The 27,637-nt window shown below is 43.9% G+C and overlaps 2 protein-coding genes across 2 annotated transcripts; one reads left to right on the top strand and one right to left on the bottom strand.

The window, feature by feature from the left end:
• Positions 1-6: 6 nt before the first annotated feature.
• LOC133148664 (1-phosphatidylinositol 4,5-bisphosphate phosphodiesterase beta-3-like) lies at positions 7-13,119 on the bottom strand (the record flags this gene model as incomplete). The annotated part of the gene is made up of 8 exons (XM_061271636.1): positions 12,525-13,119; positions 7,822-7,908; positions 1,777-1,845; positions 1,034-1,171; positions 850-929; positions 730-783; positions 579-663; positions 7-26 (listed from the first exon to the last, which is right to left on the bottom strand). Coding segments are annotated over exons 1-8 (632 nt in total), but the record flags the coding sequence as incomplete, so codon positions are not given.
• Positions 13,120-14,201: 1,082 nt separating this feature from the next.
• LOC133148663 (lysine-specific demethylase 6B-like) lies at positions 14,202-24,770 on the top strand. Its single transcript, XM_061271635.1, has 11 exons — positions 14,202-14,216; positions 20,476-20,508; positions 20,579-20,694; positions 21,739-21,810; positions 21,885-22,033; positions 22,105-22,219; positions 22,302-22,489; positions 22,569-22,710; positions 22,815-22,941; positions 23,382-23,552; positions 23,617-24,770. The coding sequence occupies exons 1-11, from the start codon at positions 14,202-14,204 to the stop codon at positions 23,644-23,646; spliced, it is 1,158 nt and encodes a 385-aa protein (XP_061127619.1). The 3' UTR covers positions 23,647-24,770.
• The last annotated feature ends 2,867 nt before the right edge of the window (positions 24,771-27,637 follow it).

The following is a 27,637-nucleotide window of genomic DNA, read 5'->3' as shown; positions in this document are numbered from 1 at the left end:
AACTCATCTGGCTTTAATCCATCTGACTGTTGAGAGAGAAATAAATAAATGATAAAAAAGAGAATCCAAGAAACACTGTCAAGCAGAAGATAAAAAGTCCGGAATAAAAAGACCAAATGGAGAAATGCTGACAGTGTCGATTTTACAAGTAGGCTGCTTGAGTCTTGTGACTTCATCCTGATCTTTGGAGAAGATTAGGCTGTCCCGTCGAGACAAAAGAAACACAGTTTGAGCGAGAAAGCAAAAGCCGTAGCGTAGCTTCGAATGCCTGTGAGAATATTTGGGGACACAAGCGATTCAAAGAAACTTTGTTTTTTACTTATAAAGGAAAAGCTGTTGTCACTTTCCATGAAACGACAATATACCGTTTTTTTCCATGTATAATGGGCAAAATTTAACTAATTTATTGTCCTAAAATCTGGGGTGCGCATTATACATGTTTTTTTTCCAGTATCGACATGCCATTTTTAGGATGCGTATTATACATGGGGGCGCATTATACATGGGAAAAAACGGTATTTTTTTTAAGCATAATAACAAAGTTCATTGAAGATCTACGACGCGATCGATTCCCTCACTTTTGCGTCACTCTTGTTGTTGAAAAGCCCGCACTGCTCCAGCGCCGTATCCACTCGCCTTTTGTCCAAAAACATTTTGTGGAAACTGCAAGACAGAGAAAGCGTGTTGAGCCTACGTTTCGTTTCAAAAGCGGCCGCGGTGGTGGCTCACTTCTTAATTGGGATCTTGCCTTCCTGATTCACCTGCAACTTTAACTTGGTGTACCTGACAAACAAAAACACGCGTGTTAATCCAAGTCCTGCTCTCTAAACGTCACGCGTGCGCTCTTACGCTTTGAAGAGGAACGTGTTCCTTGACGCGTTCTGGGAAAGTATGTTTGTGGCCAAAGTGAACAGTTCGTCAGTCCAAATCTGTGGAACAAAGTGCCAACACATTGTCGAGAAAGGAAGGATGGGATGAGGACAGATGGAAGGGTGGAGAGGAAGAGGAGCGACCGGAGGGTTGCCGTGGCTACCTTGGCCTTGTCTTCCTGCATAGCCTGGAAGTTGAGGAAGGAGATGTTGACCAGGTCGTTGCCGTGGACGACGGTGACCAGCTTCCCTTCCACGTTGTCGCCTTTGCCGAAGCCCAGCAATTCTCGTACCTTGGGGTCCTGAAGAAAACGTGACCTTCACAATGTTGTGACCAAATTGCAATTTTGAGCGAGAACCGAGACTAGGAAGACACCGGCCTTATTTCACGGTATCGGTACTCACGATTTTGGCCGATACTTATATCTGACATTAGAAATTGGAATAATAATAAATAGTTTGATGATTTTTTTAAATTTATTTTAATAAAAATGATTTACTGGGATATAAATGTCTTTTTGGAAAATGATTTTTTGGGGTTAATTTTAGTATCAAACTCGATATCAATGCTTGGTATCAGGTTCGATGACTACTCAAGAACCTAGTAGTGATATCAAACATTCTTACTTTTACACCTAATTTAAACTCAATTTCCACCAAATCTCTTCTTCACATAAACAACAGTTGGTGATTAAATTGGATATATTAACCACACATGGTCTCCACCACCGGTTGTGTTATTTCCTGGTCCATCTGCGCCGAGGCTCATTAGAGCCTCGTCACCTTTCTCAACATCAGCGAGCAAAGCGCACATGGCGCAATCCTACACATTTGGGTGACAGTCACACTTGAGTGGCACAAATTCGTCAGCAGGAGGTGACAGCATCACACACATGCAAAAGCCTACCTTTGGTTGCTTGGCGTATTTTCCTGTTCTGGTGTCCCTGATGCTGCTGATGTCCAGTATCTCCACCTCCTAAAATAAAAAAATAAAGATGTATTTTCAGGAATCTTTTTGAGCAAGAAACCAGTGCAGCTGCTCTTTCAAGGAAACCGCGGAAGGACTGTTTATAAAAGAGCAAAATGTGGAGGGGAGCGAAGATTAAACAAAGTTTAAAGCAACAACAGGTGACAGCTGTTCATAATCTAGTGTGGTCCAGAAGAAGAGACAAAGCAGCAACGATGGATCAAAGTTCAAAACATGGAGGAGAGAATCGTAAATATGAAGCGCCGCTATGGCTAGCATTTCCGCTTCTTGGTTTGCTAACTATTATCAGATCTTCCAAGAATGAAAAAAAAAATCAGTTTATGTCACACTTCCTGTTTTTCGATTTGTGTCTGCCACTGTGTTTTTGTCAAAGGCCTCATTGCTCGATTTCTCTCGTGTTGCAGTTGTAGTTCCTGTCCGGAAACAAAGTTTGATTTTTGGGTTCCTTTGTTTTTTTTAAACACGTTGGAGATTGTTTCAACAGGGATCACAAATTGAGTTGGACTCCCGTTGGCCTGTGGAGAATTATTTGAGTCCCGGGGGGAATAAAGCGCTTCTGGGTCTGTAGGACGCGCACACAGGCAATCATTGAAAAACTTGCTCCTCTCCCACAGGCTGCGGTTTCATTCTGCCATCGCCATGGCGACTCCTTGGAGACGGGGCAAGAAGTGAGACGACAACTATGCGTGTGCGTTTTGACAGTTAACATTTGGTGGCTTGCCCTTCGAAATACGCACACGCTGCTAATCGCCGACATGCAGGCTCAAACTTGTGAAACATCCTGACTGGTTGAGCAAGCTGGTGTGTGTGTGTGTGCGCGGTGGGGGCTGAGCAACTCTGAAAACGTACCATGTGTCAGCGTGTGATTAAAAAAAAAAAAAAAAAAAAAAGCAAGATTTCTGTGCACATTGCTGTTCGTCCAAAGCGCTGGCGGGGGGCGCGCTTGCCGAGCGGGTCGGCCATTTCTGCGAGTGCATTCCTGACATATTCGGGCCTTGTGCTCAGCTGGCCTGCCCGTCTCGCTGTGTAACATTGCGCTGGCCGTACAGCTCCATTTATTCGTCAGTGCCAAGCTCCCACGCAGCCCGCGCCGTTTATTGCTTTGGACTCTGATCGTGGCGCCTAATGAGCACGACAAATAGTCAAGTGCTCACCCTGGCCTGGCCATGTCCTTCGTATCTTTACTAGGTAAGAATGAAAACAAATGTCGAAGTATTTGCCCAGAGTCGGTCAATCAGGCGCCAGTAGAGGTCAGGCTATATTTAGTCACTGCAATTTGTTGAGCCTGTCGTACACTTTTTTTTTTTTTTTTTGTTACACTGTCATACATTCATCATCTGCGCACTGGAAAATTAAAGGCCAAGAAAACAATCAAAGAGCGCCACTCCTTTCCTGCGCCGCGCCCGCACGGGACTTTTTGTTGAAGATCAACGCTCCAAATATGCCTGAGGGTGACCGACGGGTTCAAATGTCGCGCGGTGGCGGCGCGTCGGAAATCGACCCCCCGTCTCCCCCGGGGGTCTTTTGCCCCATAGCGACCCGCGACCTTTAACAAGCAGTTTAATTGTTCCCCTCTTGCTAATAAGTAACAATCAGCAATAAAGAAAGAGGCAGGATGAAGTTCACGTCGCTAACAACGTTCACATGCCGATTAATGCCGGAGTGAAAAAACAAAGAGGGAAAATAAAATCGCAATGCTAGTTTTAGGTAACCTCAGCAAAAGCAAGAGACAGCACTATAAAAAGTCACATCTACACACACACTGGCTTACATATAAACAAAGCTGTCCTATTCAAAAGCAATAAAATGCGGGCGGGATCGGAGCAAGGCGAGCAGAGACGAGCTTGAAAAACAACTGGCGGCGCTCGTGAAGCTTATCGCAGCTGAGGAAACCAGCGAGATGACTCCAACCAAACTTTTTTTTATTCAAGAAATATGTATTATGAGCTGAATCAACTTTGTTTATGAAAGTCATTCAAATTAACTATTTATCTTTGTCAATTTCAAACCTTTGGGTTCATTTTAAACAGTAAGAGTCATTCAGGTCATGTCGTTCTTTTACGGCGTGTCACCCAGAGGAGATGGAAGATAAACGACAAGATTTGTTTTTTCAAAATAAAAGCACTTGAACGTAGTAGTCAGTTCTTTGACCGTGACTGACTTCTTGGGCAACAACTCCAAACATGAAAGTCTGTCTTTAGTTCACAACTTGGCAGAAAGGGAAGAAAAGTGAGACCCAACTATGTGGTAAAAGCTAAAAAAACAAAACAACCCTGCTCTAAAACGAACTAAACCGAAACTAAATATTTTAAAAAAGCTGACAAACCTGCTCTAAAAACGAATGAACGTGAACTGAATATAAGTAAACCGAAACAGAAACTAAACGAAAAATCCCAAACTACAAACACCTTAAATTTGCAAGGAGACACGTTTGCGCAGCCACCACGCCTTTCAGACAAAACGAGTTTGTACTTGTAGAGTTTAACAGATTGCTCAGCTCTCTTTCAAAGACCGCATAAGACGCTTGAATTAAGAACTCGTTAGCTGCTAATAGCATTGGCGGGCGCCAAGAATGTCCACGAGGGCTCGGCTCGAGCTCAACGTCGTAGCAAATTACGGAAACATTAAAACCAGAATACGGTAATCCCTCGTTTATCACGGATAATTGGTTCCAAAAAAAACACCCGCGATAAGTGAAATCCGCGATGTACGGTCACCAACAAGAAGTACTGGGCAGGCTAAGCGGAAAGATGCTAATTCGCGATCGTGCTAACACGTGAAAACGGACTTCTAAAGGATTGTAAATCAACATTCGGAGCAATACTACATTGTCCTAAAGATTAGACACGATTCCTCAAATTATAATTTTCATTTTGACTTTTAAATGTTTAATTTGGAAGAAAAAAAATCTGCGATGTAGTGAAGCCGCGATAAACGAAACGCAAAGTAGCGAGAGGATCACTATACATAGCAAATTATAAATCCGCTCTGAAATTATTTTTGAGTGACATCGGAATCTTGATTAATAAACTCGATTATTCAATTCGAAACTAAAATTCAATAACTGCACTTTACTGAGGACAAACAAACGTTCATCCGGGGACGCTATTAGTGTTACATTCGAAGGTCCACGCAGCAAGCAGCTACACACAGCGCAAGCGGCAACGGCAATTCGGTCGGCTAATGATTTCTGTTTTTCTTTGGAATCAACTGCCCGCGCCACAGTGCTACTCAACGTGCAGCCGCAGATAAAAGCAAATGTGACCATGCGGAAGAAGGGAGGAAGTTGTCACGTTATCAAATGACACACTCAACTTCCCTAATAACCCCTTGCCGTGCGTGTGTGTGTGTCCAAACCCTTTGTTCCAAGTCAATCCCCTGTATGTTAAAGTCGAGCTACTTGTACTTGCCAACAATTGTTCCTGAAAGCATCCATCTGGCTTATATTACGCGCACGCGCCATCTTTTTGGTTTGCTATTATGAACACAGCCGTTCAAAGAACTACGGTAATCCCTCGTTTATCGCGGATAATTGGTTCCAAAAACCACTCGCGATAAGTGAAATCCGCGAAGTACGGTCACCAACAAGAAGTATTTGGCAGGCTAACGAGTTAGCGGAAAGATGCTAATTCGCGATGGTGCTAACACGCGAAAACGGACTTCTAAAGGAATGTAAGCAAACATTTGGAGCAATACTACATTGTCCTAAAGGTTAGACACATGTTTCCTCAATTTAGAAGTTTTATTTTGACTTTAAAAGTTTTTTTAAATTTGGAATAAAAATCTGCGATAAACAAAACGAAAAGTAGCGAGGGATCACTGTAATTGGACGGCCATTTTGGAATTTATGCTGCAGTTGTACTGTAGTTGAAAATTAGGAGATGTTTGAACATCGCCATTTCAATGTGAGGAGAACCTAATCTAAAAAATAAAAATTTTGGCTAATGGCAATACCATGACAAGAATTTTGGACAATTTGTTATTTTATGTTTTTATTTTGCACTAGAACTTTTTGTTAAAAAGTTTCAGCGTCCTCGCAATGCAGGTAACAGCGTACACACGTCTGTTTGCCATTTGAGTGTGAAGAATCAATTTGGCTCCATTACAGGCTAAATGGTGTGTGGTGAGGCAATTACATCCCTGGGGTGGCCCCTAAGGTGCTACTGACATGTCCATTATAGTTTGTGGGTGGAAGAACAATCGGAAGAAAATTGGACCACGAGAGCGGCTGAAAAAATTCACCCCCACCCATCCTAAAGTCTGTCTTTGCTACTTCCTGCTCACTTTCCCACGCCCGCGGAAAAAAAAAAAAAAAAAAAAAAAGAGTAAAATTAGAAGTGTTGTTTCAAGGAATTCTGGAGAGAGAAAACGATGTAAAGCTGGATCTTATCTGAGGCGGTTTTGGAAAAGGATTCTAGGACTGTCCATTTGAAAGTGGAACGATTTGATTGGACTCGGAGGGATTACGATTGGATTGGATTGATCGGTTATGATGCAATGACTTACATACTTTGAATAAACTAGTCAGTCCTGTAACTGTGCAGTTTAAGATCTCGCCAATAAAAGACAACACGATATTTTCGCAATATAGTTCAAGGTGGAATGACTCGATTCGATAACATAGTAAAACACGTTGCATGTTAACCAAGAGCATAAATTTAAAAAAAAGGTTTAGCATGTGACAAAATTGCCAAGACGTGATGTGAATCCAGCTGTCGTTCCTTTTAAATATTATGAATTGGAAGCCCCCTCAAAGCGAACAGAGCAGGTAGGACATAAATCACCAGCGAGTCTCTCCAACTGTGGCTCACGTTAAAGAAGTTTAGACAGTGAATGTTTAAAAAGGAAGAAGGAAGGCAAGGCAGAGAAAAGAGGAGGAAGTGAAGGAAGTCGGATGGACAAGAGAACGTTCAAATCATGGCAGATAGATATTACAGAATCCCTTCGAGTCCAACCACCAAAACATTTTCGTGGAAACCTTTTGAATAGATTTTTAACGCATCACAGTGTGAATAAACTCGATTAACTTCTTTGACTTCCTTGCAAACGGCTCGGCTTCTCGTAAAGATTTCACTGATTTAAAAAAAAGATTGCCTCTCAGTAACTGATTGACGAGGCCGCGCCGTAGCTGCAATATTTGAAGTGCCGCTATTCCGAGAAATGGGATCCCGTCCGGAATATCCCAGTCATCCGTGTAAAAATGTTCTCGTTAATAAGAAAAAGTCAAATATCTGTGTAGCTGCGTCCTCTTTTCTCGCTCCCATGCTGTGCCCGAAAGTTCTCCTCGGGGGGCCACAAAGGCAAATGAAGGACCTGAACGTTTCTGAAATAAGAGTGCAGTATTTCAAAAGGGCACTTGGCGGTTGGTGATGACAACGAGCAGGAAGTGGTGGCAAAATAGTTTTTGTGGCACTGGGTGGCCTTGCATTTCCAGGGAAGTTGTCCTAACTTTGCATCTCCTGACACTAAACTCTCGCTAACACCCTCGTTTGGATCTTTAAATAAATCTTTGCCGAATAGTGTCACGGTGACGCCTCGGGCGACCAACGGCCTATTATCTCAAAAGGCGTTGGCGTAATGTTAAAGACGCAAACGCATTATTATCGTGAATGAAGTGCAGCTGTCATATTTCTTAATGATGAGGAACGATTTGATTTTAGAAGAAGAAAAGTCCAAAGGATTCGAGTCGGCACCGCAAACAAAGCCGCCTTTTTTCCCCTCAGCCCACATCCTGCTATCACATTGCAGTTAGCTATCGGCTAATTACGTCCGCTAAATGCCCAATCTAATATGGTTGCCGTAATGGCTTGGAAGCAGTTGGTGGGCAGGAAGGACCAAAGCGAGATGATGGACTAAAAAGGATGACGGGCGCACCGAGGAGGGAACGAGGACAAAGTCGAACGAGGATGTCGTTGAACATCAGGGTCACATCCGTGCTAGCTTGCGTGTTGTTCTGCCGCTTACCATGTTGGCGCCTCCCGTCCAGTAGAGGAAGAATCCATCTGGGTCGACTTTCAGGGTCACCAGGGTGGGGGGACTGCTGCTGGGCTCCTGGGAAGGGGACAGAGAGTCACTGGAGTGACAAACATAGTGATGAGCTCATAATGATGGCACAGGAAGTCATTAATATGACCATTACGTGACCATTACACACCCCAGCTAGCCAGGCTTTAATTACAGCCAGCAATCTCACCGGAGGGACATTCGGCGACTCTGACGTTGTTCACTGCAGTAGCAGATGAGCTGACATCACGACATCATTGCCAAAGATCTGCCCGGCAACCCGGTAGAAAATAATTCCACTGCTACAAACACAACCTGATTAGCCGATATTACATCGCAACTCAACCAGCTAAGAGTCAAATAGCTAAATCTGAACAAACAAAACTAGTCTACTTTGTGCACTAATTTTAGCGCAAAACAGTTTCCTGTTAGCATATGTTAGCATGAAACAGATAAGGCTATCAGAGATTGAAATCAGAGATTTGCCTAGCTCTCTAAAAAGCAATTTGAGAAATTCTAAATTCAAAAATACAAAACTGTAATCTGAAAAGCTGTTGGAGTGACCAGACACAGTTCTGCTCTTGAGGCCCAGCCAATTTGTTTTTGAATTTCGTTTTGTTTCACTTTTTATTGAAAGCGTCCCAGTGATTCATATAGAAAAAAAAACGGTTAAAAAGAAACTGTCAAATTACTTCCTGTTTACTTTCACATTCTCATTCTTATCCGAGTCCAATCATTCGAAGGCGTGTTTTCGTCTTACCATAACTCGAACTACTTCCTTCTTCCGTGTTTAAGAATCGTAGCAAATGTAATCCAACTAACCTAAAATCGAGGTTGACAGTCGGACCCGTTTCCAAGATTACAATGTGGGACCGATTTCATTCGACAAATCTCCAAACTTCCAACCTAAATTCACGCGGCTCCTCGACAATAACAACAAAAAGTTGTACCGACTGGCCGTGTTTACCTGCCAGGCTGACATAAGTGGGCGACGGTTCTATACTTGGACCAAGTCCTTCATTAGCACACTGTGAAAATCACAAGGGACGTATCACTGTTTATACTTCAGTGTCAATCATTTGTTGTATTTTCCTCGACCTAATTGATTGCTTCGCTCGCGTCTCCGGCCGTGACCTTCTGACACGCTCGCTCATTATCTGACCGTAATGATGAACGGGTCATCGGCTAATGATCACCACTTAGCCTCTCCTCCAGAGACGTTTGATATTATTTTTGTTCGGTCAGAAACCGGTACGAGTATTTATTCTTGAAAATTCACTAATACAGAGGACTGTTACTGGTATTAATCAGATTTCTTTTTTTTTTTTATTCCTTAGACTTTTTATTTCTGGTTAAAAAGTTCTTCAAGATTATTAGATCACGACAAATATAAAACTTTTTGGATTTAGAAAAAAAAAAAAAAAAAGACAATCGCAATATGTGTTGCGGGAATCCAGTAAAAAAAAAAAGAAAAAAGCATTTAAGCCTTTTTCTTTTTCGGTTAAAAAAAACGTAAACAATTAAATTATGCAGCGGAGATGTTCACATGAACCTCGAAGAACGATTGCCGTTTTACAACATTGAGCGACCTGAAGCTTGTTTCCATTTAGCGTTCGGGGCGGTCATGTGGTTAGCATGCAGTGGGAAATGGCGCCAAACAGACAACTGTATTCCCGTGTCCATATTGATTTGCCACAGAGCTTTTCAGATTCATCACATCTGAAGCTACTTCTGAAGTTTGTTATGTCGCCGGGCTGCTTTATTTTTTTGTCACCCGCGAGTTTAGCAGGAAAAGTTGAGACATCCCGGCGTCATCACACACTTAGCATGTGGCAGCGGTTGACCTTGCACCCCTCCGTCCATCCTTCAAGCCATCCGTCCGTGACTCGTTTCTCACCCCTCCGTCATAGTGTTTGTCAGCGTGGTGTCAGAACACGGCGAGCTGTCGAGCGAGCGTGAATCAGTCCCGTCTTTTGCGGCTAAGCAAGATGGGTGAAGTTAGAATCAGCGCTCTGCTGTCGTAAAAACGACGCCGTGCAAAAGGTTCAAACGTGGACGGCCGGAGGCGATAAAAACGAAGGCGCTCGAGTTCCAATAAGCTCACGAATTCAGCGAGTGGTAAAAGGGGACACTTTGAATCTTCAGGCTATGATTTGAAAAGATTCAATTGGACTTTTGGGAGGAATTTCAAATGAATTCGAAATGGGGTTCTTAATTGGCGCAGTCGCGGGTGAATGAAAAGGCTTCATCTCCTGCTCGCAATTTTCCGACAAGCTGCAGCAGGAAGTTGTTGGATGTGAAGCGCGCACACCTACTAAACATGCACGCAAAAAAAAAAAAAAAAAAAAAACTCAACCGCTCATTTGGAATGCATACCGACGCCTCCCAACCCCTTCGTGCACAATTGTGTGTGTGTCATTTGATTTCCAAAGCCATTAAGGAAACAGACAGCAACCTCTTTGCGGGACATTTCCAAGAAGAAGCAAAATGGAAGCGATAAGAAAATATGAGCGAAGGAACGAAAGGTTGGCAAACAAAGAAAGCAAAAAAGAAAACGGGATGAAGAATGCCAAGGGGCAATAGTGTGACGAGATACTGGAGAGCAGGAAGGCCTGAGGGCATAAATTGGATTTTCATGCCAACAAACAGAGCTGATCCCAGGTATCGAGCAGATACCTTGACTCGTAGAAAGTGCCGACAACAGCCGACGATACTAAAATCGAAAAGCGTTTAGCAGTAATTAGCATCTGTGGATGATATTTTTTTCACATTTCTTGCCATTGCGTTGAATGAAATTTGAAATGTCACAAGTATTACAGGTATTACTGAGTACTTGTGTAACGAGTCATTTCGAAAAAAAATACACACCATTTGTCCTGTACTGTTCCTTAAATTACCGTATTTTCCGGCCTATAAGGCGCACCGGACTATAAGGCGCACCTTCAATGAATGGCCCATTTTAAAACTTTATCCTTATATAAGGCGCACCGGACTATAAGGCGCACCATTAATGCATCATGTCAGATTTTTAATCCAAATCAAATCATTCTCCATTTTATCTTTTTTATTTCAACTTCAGACGGAACAAATTACTTTATAATCATAAAATAATGATCCATAGTCTTTTTGAGTCATGATTCATAGTCTTCAGCGGGCCACTTATGATTGATTTCATGACACAATACTTCGGGCCAGTTTGAATTTAGGAATTTGGTCCATATATAAGGCGCACCGGACTATAAGGCGCACTGTTGGTTTTTGAGAAAATTTTAGGTTTTTAGGTGCGCCTTATAGGGCGGAAAATACGGTATGCGGATTTTTGCTATTTCTATTCAGTTGTAAAAAGAGATGAGGTTTCCCCGAAAACAAGTCAACTTAAAAGATTTATTTTTACGATGAACTAACAAACAAAAAAAAGATTTACTTCCATGCCAATGGGAATATTTTTGTTTGCTCCGGGGCTCTTGTCATTGAGGTCTTAAAATATTTGCGTTATTTTGGAGAATTGCCCAACACAAGTTCCAAAGGGCCCGAGAGTCTTAATGGTAATGTTTTTGCAGGAAATTTCTTTCAACGCCGATGTCGCAGTTCTCCAAACTGGATCAAGCTCGGCCGAGGTTCATTTTTTTTAAAAAGCCGTTTCTAACTTTTTGCGCCAGCTATTCCTGGGAATTCCCATCGGGAATCAAAAGGACACGGCGGCGCTCGCTTTCCGTGACTAGACGCTTCTTTAGCATCCAAATGGACTCATCCGCACAACACGCCAAGCTACACGTGCTCGGCCTGTGCGCTGCGAGTCAACTCTGTCAAACAAATCACATGACATCTTGACATAATGAAGGTTTGTGTAGCTTCTTGTTAATCACAAACGCCGTCCCGGCGAACTTTGCCCGTCACCGGAGCAAGAGCTTCACTTTTTTTTTTTGGGCTTCATGTGTATCCAAACATCAGCAGCCTACATTCCCCGCTCACCTGCTTACTAGTACGACCAATGACAATCACGACAATTTTATTCTTCGTGCATTCCCGCACGACCAGGCGGCTGCCGCACGGCGGCCCGGTTTGAGTCCACCAGTCAGCTGCCCGGTTAATCATTGATCGCCTTATACACCTTTTTTAGTGCTCCATGGCAGCAGAATGACCCCGATGGCCGCAAGCCCAGGTTGCCAAACAACAAAGAGCTGTGTCACAAATTCTACGTCGATAATAACGCTCGCTTTTTTCCTATATTCTCACTCGCTCCAAAAAGAGGAACACCGATGATGTAATCCAGTCCTACGTCATTGCATATGGCAAGCGCGGAGATAAAAACGTGTTACGTGAAGGTTATGCAGGTGTAGACCTCCATATTGGGGGGGATAAAAGTAGCTGATGAGGAAGGGTGGGGGTGGATACGAGCCCGAGGAGAACCGGCTTGACGAGAATGGAGCTCAACACACATTCAAGAACTTTCTGGCAGTGATTCTCATTATGATATTCGAGTTGCTTCCTGTGTTGGAAGATTTTTTTTGCACACCTTGACACACATGAGCGGTGGGCTTGTCACGTCATAAATTCGGCTTGTCACGTGTCTTAATTATGACAACACACGCACACAAATGTCAACTTTTATGTCCAAAACAAAGTCGTCAGATCTGGGTTGCCTCCCCCCCCCTTCTTCTCACCTCGTCCCATTTGATGAATTTACCGCCCTTCTTGAGATCCTCGTGGACGGACACGGGTTTGAGCTGCAGCGCGTGGACTCCCGGCTTGGCCCCGGCCATGGCGAGGGACTCTGCCCGGGTGCCAACGCCTTAACCCCGGCGAAGTCGAGCGGGGGGCTCCTGGCGAGGGACGAACCGCGGACCTCGACGTTGGTTTCCTCCGCCTTGACTCAGGGACTTCTCTCTTCCGGGGCACGCTTCGGAGCAGTTGGACTCTCGACACAAGTCACAGGCACTCCGAGAGACTTGAGAGGAATAACATGACGAGTGGGAGTCGAACGGTGACGGACGACACAATCCGCTCCGGGGCGCGTCCACGCCACGCGGCAGCGCGCGCGCACGCGGGTATCAAACTTGATTGCTGGTGGGGCGGCTTGACCCGCTTTTGTTTATTCGCGCAGGATCCTTTAATCGCGCACTTGAGCCCACGGAGAGATCCTTTCCTTCCGTCCTCCCATCTACTCGAACCCTTTACTCCCTCCCCAACTTTCTCAGCTTCCCCCCTCTCTCTCTCCTGCCTGCTCCTCCTTCTCTCCTCCTCCTGTTCTTCTCCTCCCAGCATGTTTTCTGTGGGGCTGGACAAAAAAAAAAAAAAGGAAGGCAGAAGAGAGACAGAGGAAGAACGTCTGACTCAAGTGGAGAGAGTTGGTGGAGTTTAAAAAAGGAGGAGCTTTGGTATCCTCCATGTGGCTCCTCAAGTGTCACTCGGTGCATGAATGCTTTCCTTTTGATACGAGCAAGGAGGCAAATGGAGCTTGTTTAATTTTTTACACGGTGTCATTAAAGTTCTTTATGAGGCTTTCTGAGGAGTCCGCGGAACAAAATGTACATTCCGAGCCCGGATAGCCAGCCACAGTGGTAGTAGACAAGTTGAGCAGCAGCTTGCCATAAACAATCAACTATCTGTAATGTTATGTACAAGTATATCTTCACATACGATTGTCCAACATGGAGGGTGCTCATGTAAATCAATAGATGCCATTAAATTCAGAGATTTGATTCTGTTGGGGGGGGAAAAGTGCCAAAACACAGATTACTTGCTTTAAAAATAACTGTAAATAACTAGTTTACCGTACACAATGACACTCGGTTTTGCCACGTAGTTGAAAGTGAATTTGTAACAGTGACATTTAAGGATAAAGTTTGTTTCTGTGAAGAAGAAGAAAAAAAAAAAGAACGTTTTGATTTACTATAATTATTTTGATTTTTTCAATTTATTTATTTATTTTTACTTCTGGGTCAGTCTTTACGAGAAATAAGACTTCTGGGTTGAACAAGAATGTGACTTTTGTGTGAATAAATAAAAAGTCTTGGCTTAAATACATTTTTAAAGAATCAAAATATAAAATACAGGCAATATTTTTTACTTGGGTTCCAACTATCAATGTTGTAATGCAAATCTGGAGAAATTATAATGTACATTTTTTTAATTATGAAAAAAAAAAAAGATTAAATTCGGGGATTGGTGAAACTCCACACGGCGAAAGACGGAAGTGGGTGAAATTTGGGTGGACTGTGGCAGAATGTGGACCGGATGGGATGTTTTGGCCGCTTTAGAACGCCTCGTCAGCAGTAAATGTGCATGTCACATGGCTTTTAAATACTGACGGTGTTGCTGTTAGGCAAACAAGTAACTCCATGTGGGTCAAACAGGTAGTTCTTCCTCCACTCCTCTTGGGGTACAACTTTATGCAATCCAGTCCTGTCTAAATCCTACACTACAACATGGACCTCACATAAAACACTCACAGAGCAGATTTTTTTTTTTCTGGCCGCCATCGCTCCTTCTCTGACTCCCCAACTACATCCGGCAGGAATGTCTGCTATGCCGGAGCCCGCTGACTTACTTTTTCTTCCACCCGGTGAGGAAGACTGGATTTATCACAAACATATAACACATGGCAAAACCCAACATCAGCCAAGACATTTGCATTCCCTCAGCAGCAAAGGGCCACATGCATAAACGGGGATATTATGCCGCATACACATTCGCACACACACAATTATTTTTTGTTGAAGAGCGAGCACCTGTGCTCTCAATAGACTGGGTCAGCCCACTCTCTGTTTCTCTAATGCTATTCTTTCTTTTTTTGACCTCTCTCTCCCTCTCAATCAGCTCACTCCTAATAAAACACACACACACGAACGAAGGCATATCAATTAAATTGCATACGTTTGTTGTGTTAAATGTGACAAAAATAGCACAGCTTTTTTTCATATCAATTAAAAGTAACCCAAAATATAGGATGGTCGTGTTTGCCGAAAAAAGCAAAATGAGAGGTTGTCTTAGGTTATAATTGAACTATGAGTCCGAGAGACCTTCACCCACTTCTATTTATGCCTTGGAGTCCAGCGACAGGCGGATTTTTCCTATCAACGAAGCCAAGGAGAAGCCACAAAGACACATTGTGTGGAGACGCAGACATATTCAGTCCTTGCACTTCCCACACGAATGAACTCATCCACGCACAAGCTTTTGCTATCATTGTTTGTTGTTTTTGTCATGTTTCACCCTACGCGTTCCCCAACCCGTCCGCTGTCATCTCTGTTTTTTATTGATCTTTTGTATTAGTGTTTTTATTATTTTTACTATTCTTCTTTATATTTTCTTGCTTGTGTTTGTGGATTGGGTTGACATAATCATCTGATAAAACAGGAGGGATATGTCAGGGTTTTCCAAACTATCTTGATCGTATGATTATGTTGGAATGTATGTAACCAGTAATAAATAACCTAGCTAAATTAGTTTTATGCTTATGTTGGTGCGTAACCAGTAATAAATAACCTAGCTTGTCCCATCCTACACAACGTCGTAAAACATTCCCTTGCTATGTTTTGACTAGAGGTCAAGGGCTTTCTCTTCTGTATCCAGTCCACTCTCAACCCCACCCTGTTTCTCTTAATAAAAAGGCTCTTGTGGGAGGCCAGAGTCGGACGTCATTCGATCATTGATATACGCACAGTGACGAATGGACTCTCCGCCTGCAGGTGCCCGAAAAGACTTAATTGTCTCTGTCGTTATGTGCGTCGAAGCAAGCACCATACGTTCAGAGGACAGCAGTTTAATAAACTCACACGAGGATTCAGAGAACCAAATCTATCACTTGGTTGCGTTACATCCGGGGAGCGAGAGCAGCTTCTTCGTCTCAGCTACGGTAGCCGTGCGGGACATTCTTTTAGCACAATACACAATCATGCAATTATCTACATCCTCTCCTTTTAGAACATTGCCTCTATAAAAAATATTGTTAACTAAAAAACTGTAATATACAAATGTGACGTGACAGTCTACAAATAAACAAGTCTGCGTAAAACTGGCAGCATAAAACTTACTGAATTAACAAATTATTCCTCTTGGAAATGCACGAAGGTACACTTGGTAATAATAACAAGTATGTAAACAACCTTAGAGCTTAACTTTTTTTTTTTTCAAAACGCAACTAACAAACATGCAGTTCAATCCTTGTACTTCGGATTCGGCTTAGAAATCCGACCTGAGCGAGTCACATAAGCAGAACAATTGTGTGACACTCGGGTGGGCACGTCAGCTGGAGATGTTGTCGATTGCTCATTGGTGGAGTAGTGAGCAGATGGTTGAGAGAAGTGAGACGGTCGGGCATGTGGACTGGATAGAAGAGGGTCTGGCGTACTCGGAACCGGTGGTTGAGAGTGATGGTCAGAGTCGGCGTGCAAAGGTGGGGTTGGTTCAGCAACAGGAAGGATGTGACGGCGATTCCTCCTGTAGATACCTCCGTTGGATTCAACGATGTAGGAGCGCGGCTCTTTGCAAGCCTGAACCACTTTCCCGAGGCGGTCATATCCCTCTGCAGTCTGTAACCGGACAATTTGTCCTCTCACAAGTGGCACCAGAGGGCGACTTGTTGCATCATAGTACTGCTTTTGAACAAGTCTTCTCCTTTGAAGCTGAGTAGCCACTTGTCCTGCACCCTTTATTGCAGGCACAAGCAGAGTGTTGTTGACAGGAAAGGTAGAACGCGTCTGGCGAGACATGAGACGCTGTGCAGGTGATCCAAGCGTGCTGTCTCGAGGAATGTTCCTGAGGTTGAGCAGGTTGAGAAAAACATCCGTTCCATCTCGGTGTGACTTTTCCATGAGCTGTTTGGCACTGCGGACGGCACGCTCGGCTAATCCATTCGACTGCGGGTATCCGGGACTGCTGGTAACGTGCGTAATGTCCCACTGTTTGGAAAAGTCGCGGAATCGTTGGCTAGTGTATTGTCTGCCATTATCAGAAATCAGTGTATGGGGTGCTCCATGAACAGAAAAATGTCTCTTTAGCTTTTTTATCACTGTAGCTGAAGACAAATCACGAAGCAGATCAATTTCGAACCATCCCGAGTAAGAGTCAACAAGGACTGAATACTGTTGACCATGCCATTCAAAAATGTCCGTTGCGACCGTAGACCATGGCAGGGTAGGGACAGGATGAGCTTTCAGCGGTTCCTTTTGCTGGTGTGGTCGTGTGCTATTGCATACAGCACAAGACAGTAGTACTTTTGTGATGTCCGTGTTCATGTTGGGCCAAAACACTGTACTTCTGGCTCTACATTTAGTTGATTCAAGGCCTGGGTGACCTCTATGCATAATTTGGATGTACTCTTGTTGCAGTGAGATTGGTATGACAGGTCTGTGTCCTTTAACAACAATACCTTCTTCCACTACCAACTCGTCTCTGTATGGAAAGTATGGGCGGACAGAGAGCGGTGCCTGACGTTCTTTGTTAGGCCATCCATTCTGGATCACATTGCTAAGAGTTTGAAGCACTTGGTCACTGGCAGTGTGTGTTCTCAGCTCTTCAAGCCTGGCTGTCGAGATAAAACTGACTGACATGACTTCAAACGAGCTGTGAGCACTAGATAATTCAGAAACTTTACCGTTTGGGGCTCTTGACAGGGTGTCGGAAAGGTACATTTGCTTGCCCTTTTTATAAACCAAGGTGATGTCAAAAGCTTGTAGACGAAGTAGCATCCTCTGCAGACGAGCTGGAGCTGTGAGGATCGGCTTCTTCAGTATAGTGACCAGAGGTTGGTGGTCTGTTTCAATGACAGTGTGCTTGCCATAGATGTAGTCCTTAAACTTAGTGCATGCAAAAACAACAGCAAGGAGTTCTTTTTCAATTTGCGCATAACGGGTTTCTGTATCTGACAATGTGCGAGATGCATACGCAATTGGCTTTCCATCTTGTAAACATGCTGCACCCAACCCATAACGGGATGCATCACATGTTAGCATCACAGGTTTCCCTACATCAAAATAAGAAAGGACAGGTGAGCTGGATAGACATGACTTCAATTCCTCAAATGCCTGTTGGTGTTGGGGGAGCCAGCACCATGCAGCGTCTTTGTGAGTGTGCTGCCTGAGTGGTGCTGCAATGTCGCTGAGATTTGGGATAAACTTCCCCAAGTAGTTCACCATGCCCAGGAATCGTTGCACAGCTAGGGCATCTTGCGGGACCGGCATCTCCGTGATGGCTTCTGTTTTCGTTGGATCGGCTTTCAGACCTTCTTTTGTGAATATGTGACCAACATAGCAGACTTGGTCGAGCCGAAACTTGCACTTTTGAGAGTTGAGTCTAAGTTTGATCTCTTGTGCACGATCCAATATTTTCTTCAGATTAGCATCATGTTCTGCAGCATCGCGACCTCCCACAATGATGTCATCGACTATGACAGCACATGGGTAACCGGCAAACAGTTGTTCCATTGAGCTTTGGAAAACTTCACTTGCTGAGTTGATGCCAAATGGCATGCGGAGAAATCGGTAGCGCCCAAAAGGTGTGCTGAATGTTGTCAACATGGATGACTTTTGATCTAGCTTTATTTGCCAAAAGGAGTTCTTGGCATCAAGCACCGAAAACAGGGTGGCACCTGACATTTTGCTGGCTACGTCTTCCACACTACGCATCGGATAGTGGGGTCTCTTTAAAGCATTGTTCAAGTCTTTTGGGTTGATGCACAGTCGTATCTCTTCTTTGTCTTTCTTGTGTGCTGCTACCATCGATGAAACCCAGTCCGTGGGCTCAGAGACGGGGCAGATGACTCCTTTGCTTGTCATGTTATCAAGTTCAGCTTTAACGCGGGCCTGCATCGCCAAGGGGACACGGTGCGCTGGACGCACGACTGGCCGTACAGCTGGATCTACTACCATGGAGTAGGTGATTGGCAGTTCTCCTAATTCATCGCTGAACACATCTTTGTATTTCTCTTTGATATTTTTGACAAAGTCTGTAATAGTCTCCGTGCCGACCTGGTGGACGTGAGGGCTGAATGTGACAAGTCCGAGACGCATACATGCACGAAATCCCAAAAGTGGAATAACATCACGCTCCACGAGGAAGAAGGGTAGCGTGTGTTGCTGTTCATCCAAGTAGCATGACAGTGAGACAAGACCTGCAGTTTCGATCTTGCTGCCGCCATAAGCCACTAGATTTGTAGACTTGCCACAGGGAATAATGTTCCCCTCAGAGAGTTGTACAAACATGTCCTTAGCCATTACATTACATTTCGCTCCGGTGTCAATCTTCATTTCGATGGGTTTCCCGTGCACATGCAGAGTGACAAAGCCTTCATCTCTATTTTTCATATGTGCATTGATAGTGTCCACAGAAATTCCATCTACATAGTATGTATCATCATCAGCGGTGTATTCTTTCTCTTGCTCGACCTTCACGTGATACACTGGTCTTCTAGTGGAGCTTTTCTTTGTGAAACTCTTTCTTTCTGTGTTGTGATACGCTGGCTTTGACTTGCAGCAATCCTTGAAATGATTCATCTTTCCACATTTGTGACATTTCAAGCCAAACGCTGGACATCTATCCCTTTGCGCTGGGTGGCTGCCTCCACAATGATCACAAGTAGTGATGTTCTTTGAATCATATTGATTTGCTTTCTTATTTCTTGACCTGTACAGTCCTCTATTGGAGCTTTGTTGTAGCGCATCCACAGGGTTTACTTGCAGAGTTAATGCTTTTGTGTTTTCCTCGGTCATTTCATAAATACGGCAGATAGAAATTGCCTTAGCGAGGGTCAAGTCACTATCGCGTAGCAGAGCCTTTCTTATACTGTCGTTGTTGATGCCACACACGATTCTATCACAAATCAATTCGTCCGTGAGCTCTGCAAAGTGGCAACTCTTTGCTTTTATCTTCAAATCACTGATGAAAGATTCAATAGTCTCACCTTGCTTCTGATTTCGAGTGTGAAACTTGTGCCTTTCCATCGTCTTGTTGTGTTGTGGATTGCACATTTCTCGAAATTTTCGCTTGAGACACGTGGGGTCTTCCCGAGACTCGGCCGGGACCATAACGGCTCCATTTTCTCCTGGCGCTCTAACTTCCGCAGCGTATACAAATGAACGCTCCCGTTCAATGGCTTCTGCTCCTGCAAGGTTGAGGAGGATGTACGCTTTTGTCTTGGCAGGTTTATCCGCGTGTGCAGCCTCGATAAAAATGTCATATTCACTTTCAAAAATACGCCAATTCTCGGCAACGTCTCCTTCAAAAACAAGAGGGTCTGGCCTGCGAAATCCTTCCGCCATAGTCAGCCTTCACTTAATTCCCCTCGCACTTCGGAGCACGGCGAAGAAAAAAAACACCACTCAATACACAGAGGGCAGGTCCGAGACGTCTTCTGACACCATGTCGTTATGTGCGTCGAAGCAAGCACCATACGTTCAGAGGACAGCAGTTTAATAAACTCACACGAGGATTCAGAGAACCAAATCTATCACTTGGTTGCGTTACATCCGGGGAGCGAGAGCAGCTTCTTCGTCTCAGCTACGGTAGCCGTGCGGGACATTCTTTTAGCACAATACACAATCATGCAATTATCTACAGTCTCCCATGTGGTTCTTGCAAAATAAGTTGGAGTGACCACCACTCTAACACGCGCAGTACCAGGCGTCCAGCTTCCAGGAGAGTCTGCAGGTAAGGCGGCGCCGGTTTGGCTGGCGATGGAGCCGCCGCTTGGACGCTATGTCACAACGCCGTGTGTTAGGAGGAGAAAGGGAGCGATGAAGAGGAGGACGGCGACGATGACGAAGAAGACAAGAAGCCGCTCAGCAATTCGGAAAGCCCAAATAAGGACAACAGCAACGCCAAAGAAACTAGCGGGTATGTTTTGCTTTTCATGACCAAGCGCAACTGGGTCGAAGAATTTAGAGAAGTCAAGTAGACATTGCAGTGTAGTAGAATCCAGTTTTCAAATTGATGAATGAGTGGGGAAAAAAACAACTCGTGTTTAAAAACAAAAGGTTTTTTTTCTTCTTCTTCAATTGTTTAACATGTAAAAATTGCAGTTCATGTATTTATATATTATTCTGCCCTTTGTAATAAGTTTAAGTAGAAACACGTTTACATGTAGCGCTTTACCTCCCTCTAATGGTTGCAGTGGGAAGTTGTTTTTTGAGAGCAAATACCGAATGGCAGCAAGCAATGTCGACTCGTGTGCATGTGTTAAGAGCTGATGTTTAAACCTTTTATGTTGTGCCTTGGACAAGATTTGTCCGTGAGTATTATTCGAATTTTGAAACAATTATTTATTTTGGTTACATGTGATGTTTAATGCAAACCTATTCACCGTAAATGTGATGTAGCTTGTATGTGTTTAGCTAACGCACAATTTTACTTGTATTTTCTCCCAGTTTTACGACGGGCTTAAGAGGGCAATGGTTTGAGGCCATTCTACAAATAAATCAGCTGAAAGAAACCAAGTCTGATTATTTGGAGCGTCGTTAACTCGCTGTCTAGCTGGTGAAAAACTAGATGCTTCAGAGTGAGAACAGCACATATATTGTTGTTTGATTTTGACTTTATGGTTTACTGAATTATGTTTCCTCTGCGCTTGTTCGGTAGAAATGCTTAAAATAAGGTTTGTTTGACAATTTAACAGTAATTGAAGTGCATAATAAGAATTTAATTAGTTTAATTGGATTTTTAAAATCAAATTACGCATTAATTTGCCTTTCATTTTAGCATTACAAGACCAAAACGTTTCTATATAATCCAACTTTTTTTTTTGTGCGTGTTTCCTAAAAAGTATGCACCAAGAGGCTCTTTAACCCAAAATAATAATAAATCACAATGTTAATTTGTTTTGTTTTTCCCCTCCCCCCTTCTCACTGTCCACCCAATACTTAACGGCGTTCTTCTCCACAGCAGCGGCGAGCAGAAGCCAGTGGGGAAGATCATTAAATTTGGCACCAATATTGACCTGTCGGATCCCAAGAGGTGAGTTCTGCGTGCTGCTGGAGCTTCCCTCCTCTCGGACGACGACAACAAAAACAACATCAATGGTCTTTCAGATGGAAACCGCAACTGCAAGAGCTTCAAAAGCTGCCTGCCTTCATGCGCGTGGCATCCAGCGGCAACATGCTGAGCCATGTTGGACACACCATCCTGGGCATGAACACCGTCCAGCTCTACATGAAGGTCCCGGGGAGCCGAACGCCAGGTGAGCCTTCGCTCGCCCATCTTGACGGTCTCGTGAACGGAACGCCTCGCCGACCAAAGATGTCGCCGCAGGCCACCAAGAGAACAACAACTTTTGCTCGGTGAACATCAACATCGGCCCCGGAGACTGCGAGTGGTTTTCCGTGCACGAGAACTACTGGCAGGCCATCAGTGACTTTTGTGAGAAGTGAGTCGCTGAGAAGATGACACAAACAAATTCCGGAATTGGAATCCAAATAGTCATTCGGTCTCAGTCGTGGTTGCCGCAGGCACGGGGTGGACTACCTGACGGGGTCCTGGTGGCCCGTGTTGGAGGACCTCTACAACGCCAACATCCCAGTGTACCGTTTCATCCAGAGGCCGGGCGACTTGGTGTGGATCAACGCCGGGACCGTTCACTGGGTTCAGGCCGTGGGCTGGTGCAACAACATTGCCTGGAACGTGGGACCTCTGAACGGTAAGGGAAACGCGGCCAAGCTGATGGAGGTGAAACCGGGCCTGCTCAGCGCGGTGGCTGCTTTGTGCTCTCTGTGCAGCCTACCAGTACCAGCTGGCCCTGGAAAGGTTCGAGTGGAACGAAGTCAAGAAGGTCAAGTCCATCGTACCCATGATTCACGTGTCGTGGAACGTGGCCCGCACACTCAAAATCACCGACCCGGACACCTACAAGATGATCAGGTGAGGATTACTTCAGGATTTAAATGTTGACTGCACCGAGTGGAAAAAAAACCAAGGAGGCAAAGTCTCAACGCCTTTTCCTCTTCCCATTGCTCCATGGTCAGACATTGTCTGCTGCAGTCCATGAAGCACATCCAAATCCTGCGTGACCAACTGGTGGCTCAAGGCAAGAAGATCTCCTACCAGGGCCGCGTCAAGGACGAGCCGGCTTACTACTGCAACGAGTGTGACGTGAGTACCCTCCAAGTTACACCCTCCTCCTCTGTTAGCTCAAATAAATAAATATACATGTAAGTAAATTAAATTAGAACACCGTAATGAATGGATAGATAAATAAATAAACCAATACATAAATGTAAACGAACAACTAACTGAGTAAATGAATACGTGAATGAATAAACCAATACATAAATCGACACATAAATAAATAGATGGATACATGAACAAACAAATAAATCAATCAATTCATTAATTAATCATTAAATAAATGAATGAATGAATAAATAAAACATAAAAATACCATTTTCTATATATTCAAATAGTCCTGCGTAGCCTGGTTGTTGTGTTTATGCCCTCTAGAGGCCATCGCTGCAAACTACAAAAGTGACCAGCTCCCCCATTCCATCATGTGGCGTATTATTTTTCTTCTCATCTTTTCGCTTCCATTCCAGGTGGAAGTGTTCAATTTGCTGTTTGTGACAAGCGAGAGCAGCAGCAGGAAGACGTACGTGGTGCACTGTGAGGACTGCGCCCGCGAGCGCACCCCCAACCTCAACAACGTGGTGGTGCTGGAGCAGTACTCCATGGAGGAGCTCACCGCCACGTACGATTCCTTCAGCCTGGTACGCCGACTCACGCGCACCGCCTCGGTCGCCTTTTTCTCCACTCATCACTCCTCTCTTCTAGGCCTCCTCTTCCTCCTCGTCGTCACGGTGACAGGAGCCCCACCCCCCCCACCCCCCCAGCCGCAACCAAAACTCCTGCGAGTAAGGACAAAAGAGAAAAACACTTTCAATGTTGATTCTTGGAGATCGTCAAATGGGTTTGTTTACTCCTTTTTTACTGTTTACAAATCAAGACGCAGCAGTTTACGCCTCTCAGATGGTGCTTTGATTCTTTTGCTTCTCTCCTTGTCTTGAATACATTTGTACATGTTGGGTTTGAAAATAAAAATAATTTATTTGTTTTCTTAAACTAGATTCACCTAGATATATATACCACATTGGCCTTGTCACTTGTATTTAGGAAAGAAAATGAAAAAAAAATACTAATAATAGAGAATATGGAAGGTTTTTCTCGAAAGCATTAAGAATTTTGAAAAGTAAAATTGTTGACATACGGGTTTTCATTAAAAAAGAAAAATTAGGGGCGGGGTTTCATTTTATGTTCTTCTATTTTTTATTTCGAATGAATTGTACATTTATCGCTCCTGGAAATGATGAATATTCAAAGTTTGTTTTTTCTTTCTTCATTTGGTTGGTGCTGACCTACTTGTTTTGGTCCAGTGTGTCCTCTTGAAGAGGGGAAATTGTACATTTAATTTAAAAACATTCCCTCTATTTATTGGATAACGCAGCCTTTTTTACTTCAAAAAACAAAACAGGGCTTTCCGTCATTTTAATGCTGTCCTTTGATGATGATGCAGTTTTTTTCTTCCCACTTCCGATGTGTATGAAACGGTATTACGTCACATTTTTCTGTAGACTAAAGACACTGCTTACGTAGAATTTGTACGATCTTTTTTGGGGAACTTTTCAATGACACTTCAGTGATTTTTGTTTTGGTTTTTATTCTACAATCTGGCAAAGATGTCAATGGGCTAGATGGTGCTAAAAATTCTCTTTTTGTGTTCTTGAGAATTCTATTTTTCCTGTTGCAATATTACACTTTTCCTTCTTCTTTGTGCTCATTAATTTATAACTGCACTGTGTAGAAAGTTTGTGCACACACACATAGACACACACACACACACACTAAACTGAGCCAGACTTGTCTTAAAACACTTTGTGAACTTGTGTGACATTATCATGACTATTAATAAACCGAGACGAATTGTATAACCCGCCTGGTTACTACCTCTCAGAGAGCTTTCCCTCGACTCTGATAATTGATCTTCACTTTGGATGATCGTCTGCTGGGACGGCAGCTATAGAGTGCCTCATTGTCTGCAGACCACAGTGAGAAAGGTTAAAGAAGCCTGTTGGGAAATGAAGCTTTACTTGATAATAAATTTGTGGATCAACACTTTGGGGGATAGGTTTACAGTGCCTCGTTGCCGTGGCAGTAAAAATCTTCACAATGACCAGTTATATCGTTATATTTTCGCAGCTCGATAAAAGAACGAGAATGTATAGCAGTGTTTCCCAACCTTTTTTCATTCACAGCACAGCTTTCATTGGAAAAAATCTCAAGGCACACCACCACCAAAAACTCAGGAAACACCTGTTCCCAAATTGATACTTGTTTTGTCCCTGGTGGCAAAGTAGCTTTGGTATTTGCTTGTTGCCAACTGATGCCATCATGCAGGCGCCACGTAAAAGTGAGCCGGACGGTCATTTCGGTGCACGAGTGAGTGTATGTCACTGAAAATGACAATTGTGGAATCACAGAGAGTCAATCGACGAAGGCATCATTGAATAACCTGGAATGAAACCAAGACAACCCGAGAGGGCTGGAAATAGACACATTTGTCACCAGCCGCATCTCGTCAGAAATATTACAAAATATACAAATTTAGGTTCCGACAAAAGGGAGGTGGGAGAGAAAAGGAAACAATACCTAACTCTCGCACACAGACACGCACGCACGCGCGCACACAACCAACACACCCACACACCATGAGCGCTCCCCTCCCAGGCATTGAAAGGATCCCCACCAAGGCTGCATGATTCAGGACGGCAAGGAGGCGGTGCACCAATGAATGACCTTGGATGAAACCAAGACAGCCTGGGTATCACTTTGCTGGAAACAAGGGAAGAGGCAGAGCAAAGGAAACGAAACCTAACTCACAGACCCACCTGTCCAGATTAAGGAAAAGTTTGTTGCAAAATGGATACTTGCTGCTAGTCTTTTTTTGCCTGGTGACAAAGTAGCTTTGGAATTGAATGAAAGCAAGACAGCCTGAGCATCACTGTGCTGGAAGCATTTGTTACCAGCAGCATCTTGTTGGAAATATTTCTGGAACAAATTCAGGCTCCAGGATGAAAGCGGTGTTAGAGAAAAGAAAACGAGACCTTCTGAAGGTGTCCCAACCTTCATGTCATGTGTGTCATTTGCAGATGTCGGGAAGGCGGCAAGAAAAGAGTGATGACGTTTCTATTTTGGGAATGATGAACTTAGTTGATCAAATTTCCATTATGAACTGACCAAATTCGTTTGAAAACTAACCTTTCAACCTTTTTGTGTCGAAAATGAACGTTGCCAACACCGCATCACTGGCAAAGAAAGCCCAGCGCCACCTGTACTTCCTGCGGAAACTCAGGCGAGCGAGCGCTCCTCCGGCCGTCATGACTGCATTTTACCGCGGCACCATTGAGAGCGTCCTCTCCAGCTGTATTGCTGTTTGGGGTGGCGGCTGCACTGACTACAACTTGAAGGCCCTGCAGCGCATAGTGAACACGGCTGGTAAGATTATTGGTGCTTCGCTCCCCTCCTTGAAGGACATTTACACCTCCCATCTCACCCGCAAGGCGACCACGATTGTGAGTGATGTGAGTCACCCCGCTCACTCTTTGTTCGAGCTTCTGCCCTCTGGAAAGAGGTACAGAAGCCTGCGCTCCCGCACCACCAGACTCTCAAACAGCTTCATACTCCAGGCTGTTAGGATCCTGAACTCGCTCCCCCGTTCTGCGTAGCGTCCTGTACTTTTACTGTCTGTACTGTCTGTATGCACACTGGCTCTTATTTGTTGTGTTATCTGTTTATTTATTATTTATTATTACTCTTATTATTTAGTGTTTGTGCCTTTTTGTTTATGATGTTTTTTACTTTTTGCGCTATGCTTGCTGGCTCCGTTTTGCTCCTCTTATTTATTGTGTTATCTGTTTATTTATTATTTATTCATCACTCTTACTATTGATTGTTTGAATTTTTGCCTTCTTGTTTTTATATTGTGTCGCGTACTTCTATGTCTATCGTGTTATGTGTCTCGTCACCGTGGGATAGAGAAAAACGTAATTTCGGTCTCTTTGTGTGTTGGGACATGTGGAGAGATTGACAATAAAGCTGACTTTGACTTTGACTTTGAAGTGTGTCCAGTCGTTGTTGGTTGCATGTTCCAATGCATTTAGTGCTCAGGACGTTCAGACCACAGCGCCGTCATTTAGAAAGCGTGTCAGGAACGCGAGTACAAGCTGCACAGTTACATCAAAGCTGAATGTACTTTTCCATTTGATTGTTGCACATCTCGTAAAGACTTTGTAAGAACGGTTATGCAAGAGCAGCTGCTGGCTGCTGTGAGAAGGGGTAACTTAATAGTGACTACCATGGTTGACTAGTCCATTGGTGGCTGCCTGAATTGAAAGTGGCATTAAGAGCCGTGATTCATGCGATATGCATAAAACCTGACACGAGAATGTCATGAAGTGATTGGAGCTGGGCATTAAGGCTTGGAATTGGGGGGGTGAGATCACCATATAGACCTGCTTGCCCGCATTTGGCTCCATAGCCCGAAACGTGACACGTCAACCTGCTGCTCATTTGACTTTTTTGCAAGCAGCCCTGATGTGACACAAGTGATGAGAACATGTCAGCTGATTGAGTGAACCAATGTTTTTGATCTTTCAGTCAGCCAACGTTGTTATGAGCTGAAACCATTTTGACCGATGTCGAGCAAAATACGTTTCCACCTTACTTGGCTTCACTTCAAAACGTAGGTTTAAATGACCCCAAAGATTGTCCCTCTTTTTTTGCTTGCTTCCCCTTTTTT

The sequence above is a fragment of the Syngnathus typhle genome, unplaced genomic scaffold (assembly GCF_033458585.1).
Source record: "Syngnathus typhle isolate RoL2023-S1 ecotype Sweden unplaced genomic scaffold, RoL_Styp_1.0 HiC_scaffold_127, whole genome shotgun sequence".
NCBI classification, from domain to species: Eukaryota; Metazoa; Chordata; class Actinopteri; order Syngnathiformes; family Syngnathidae; genus Syngnathus; species Syngnathus typhle.
The sequence above is the reverse complement of the archived record's forward strand: the minus strand, read 5'-3'. Positions and strand labels throughout refer to the sequence as shown.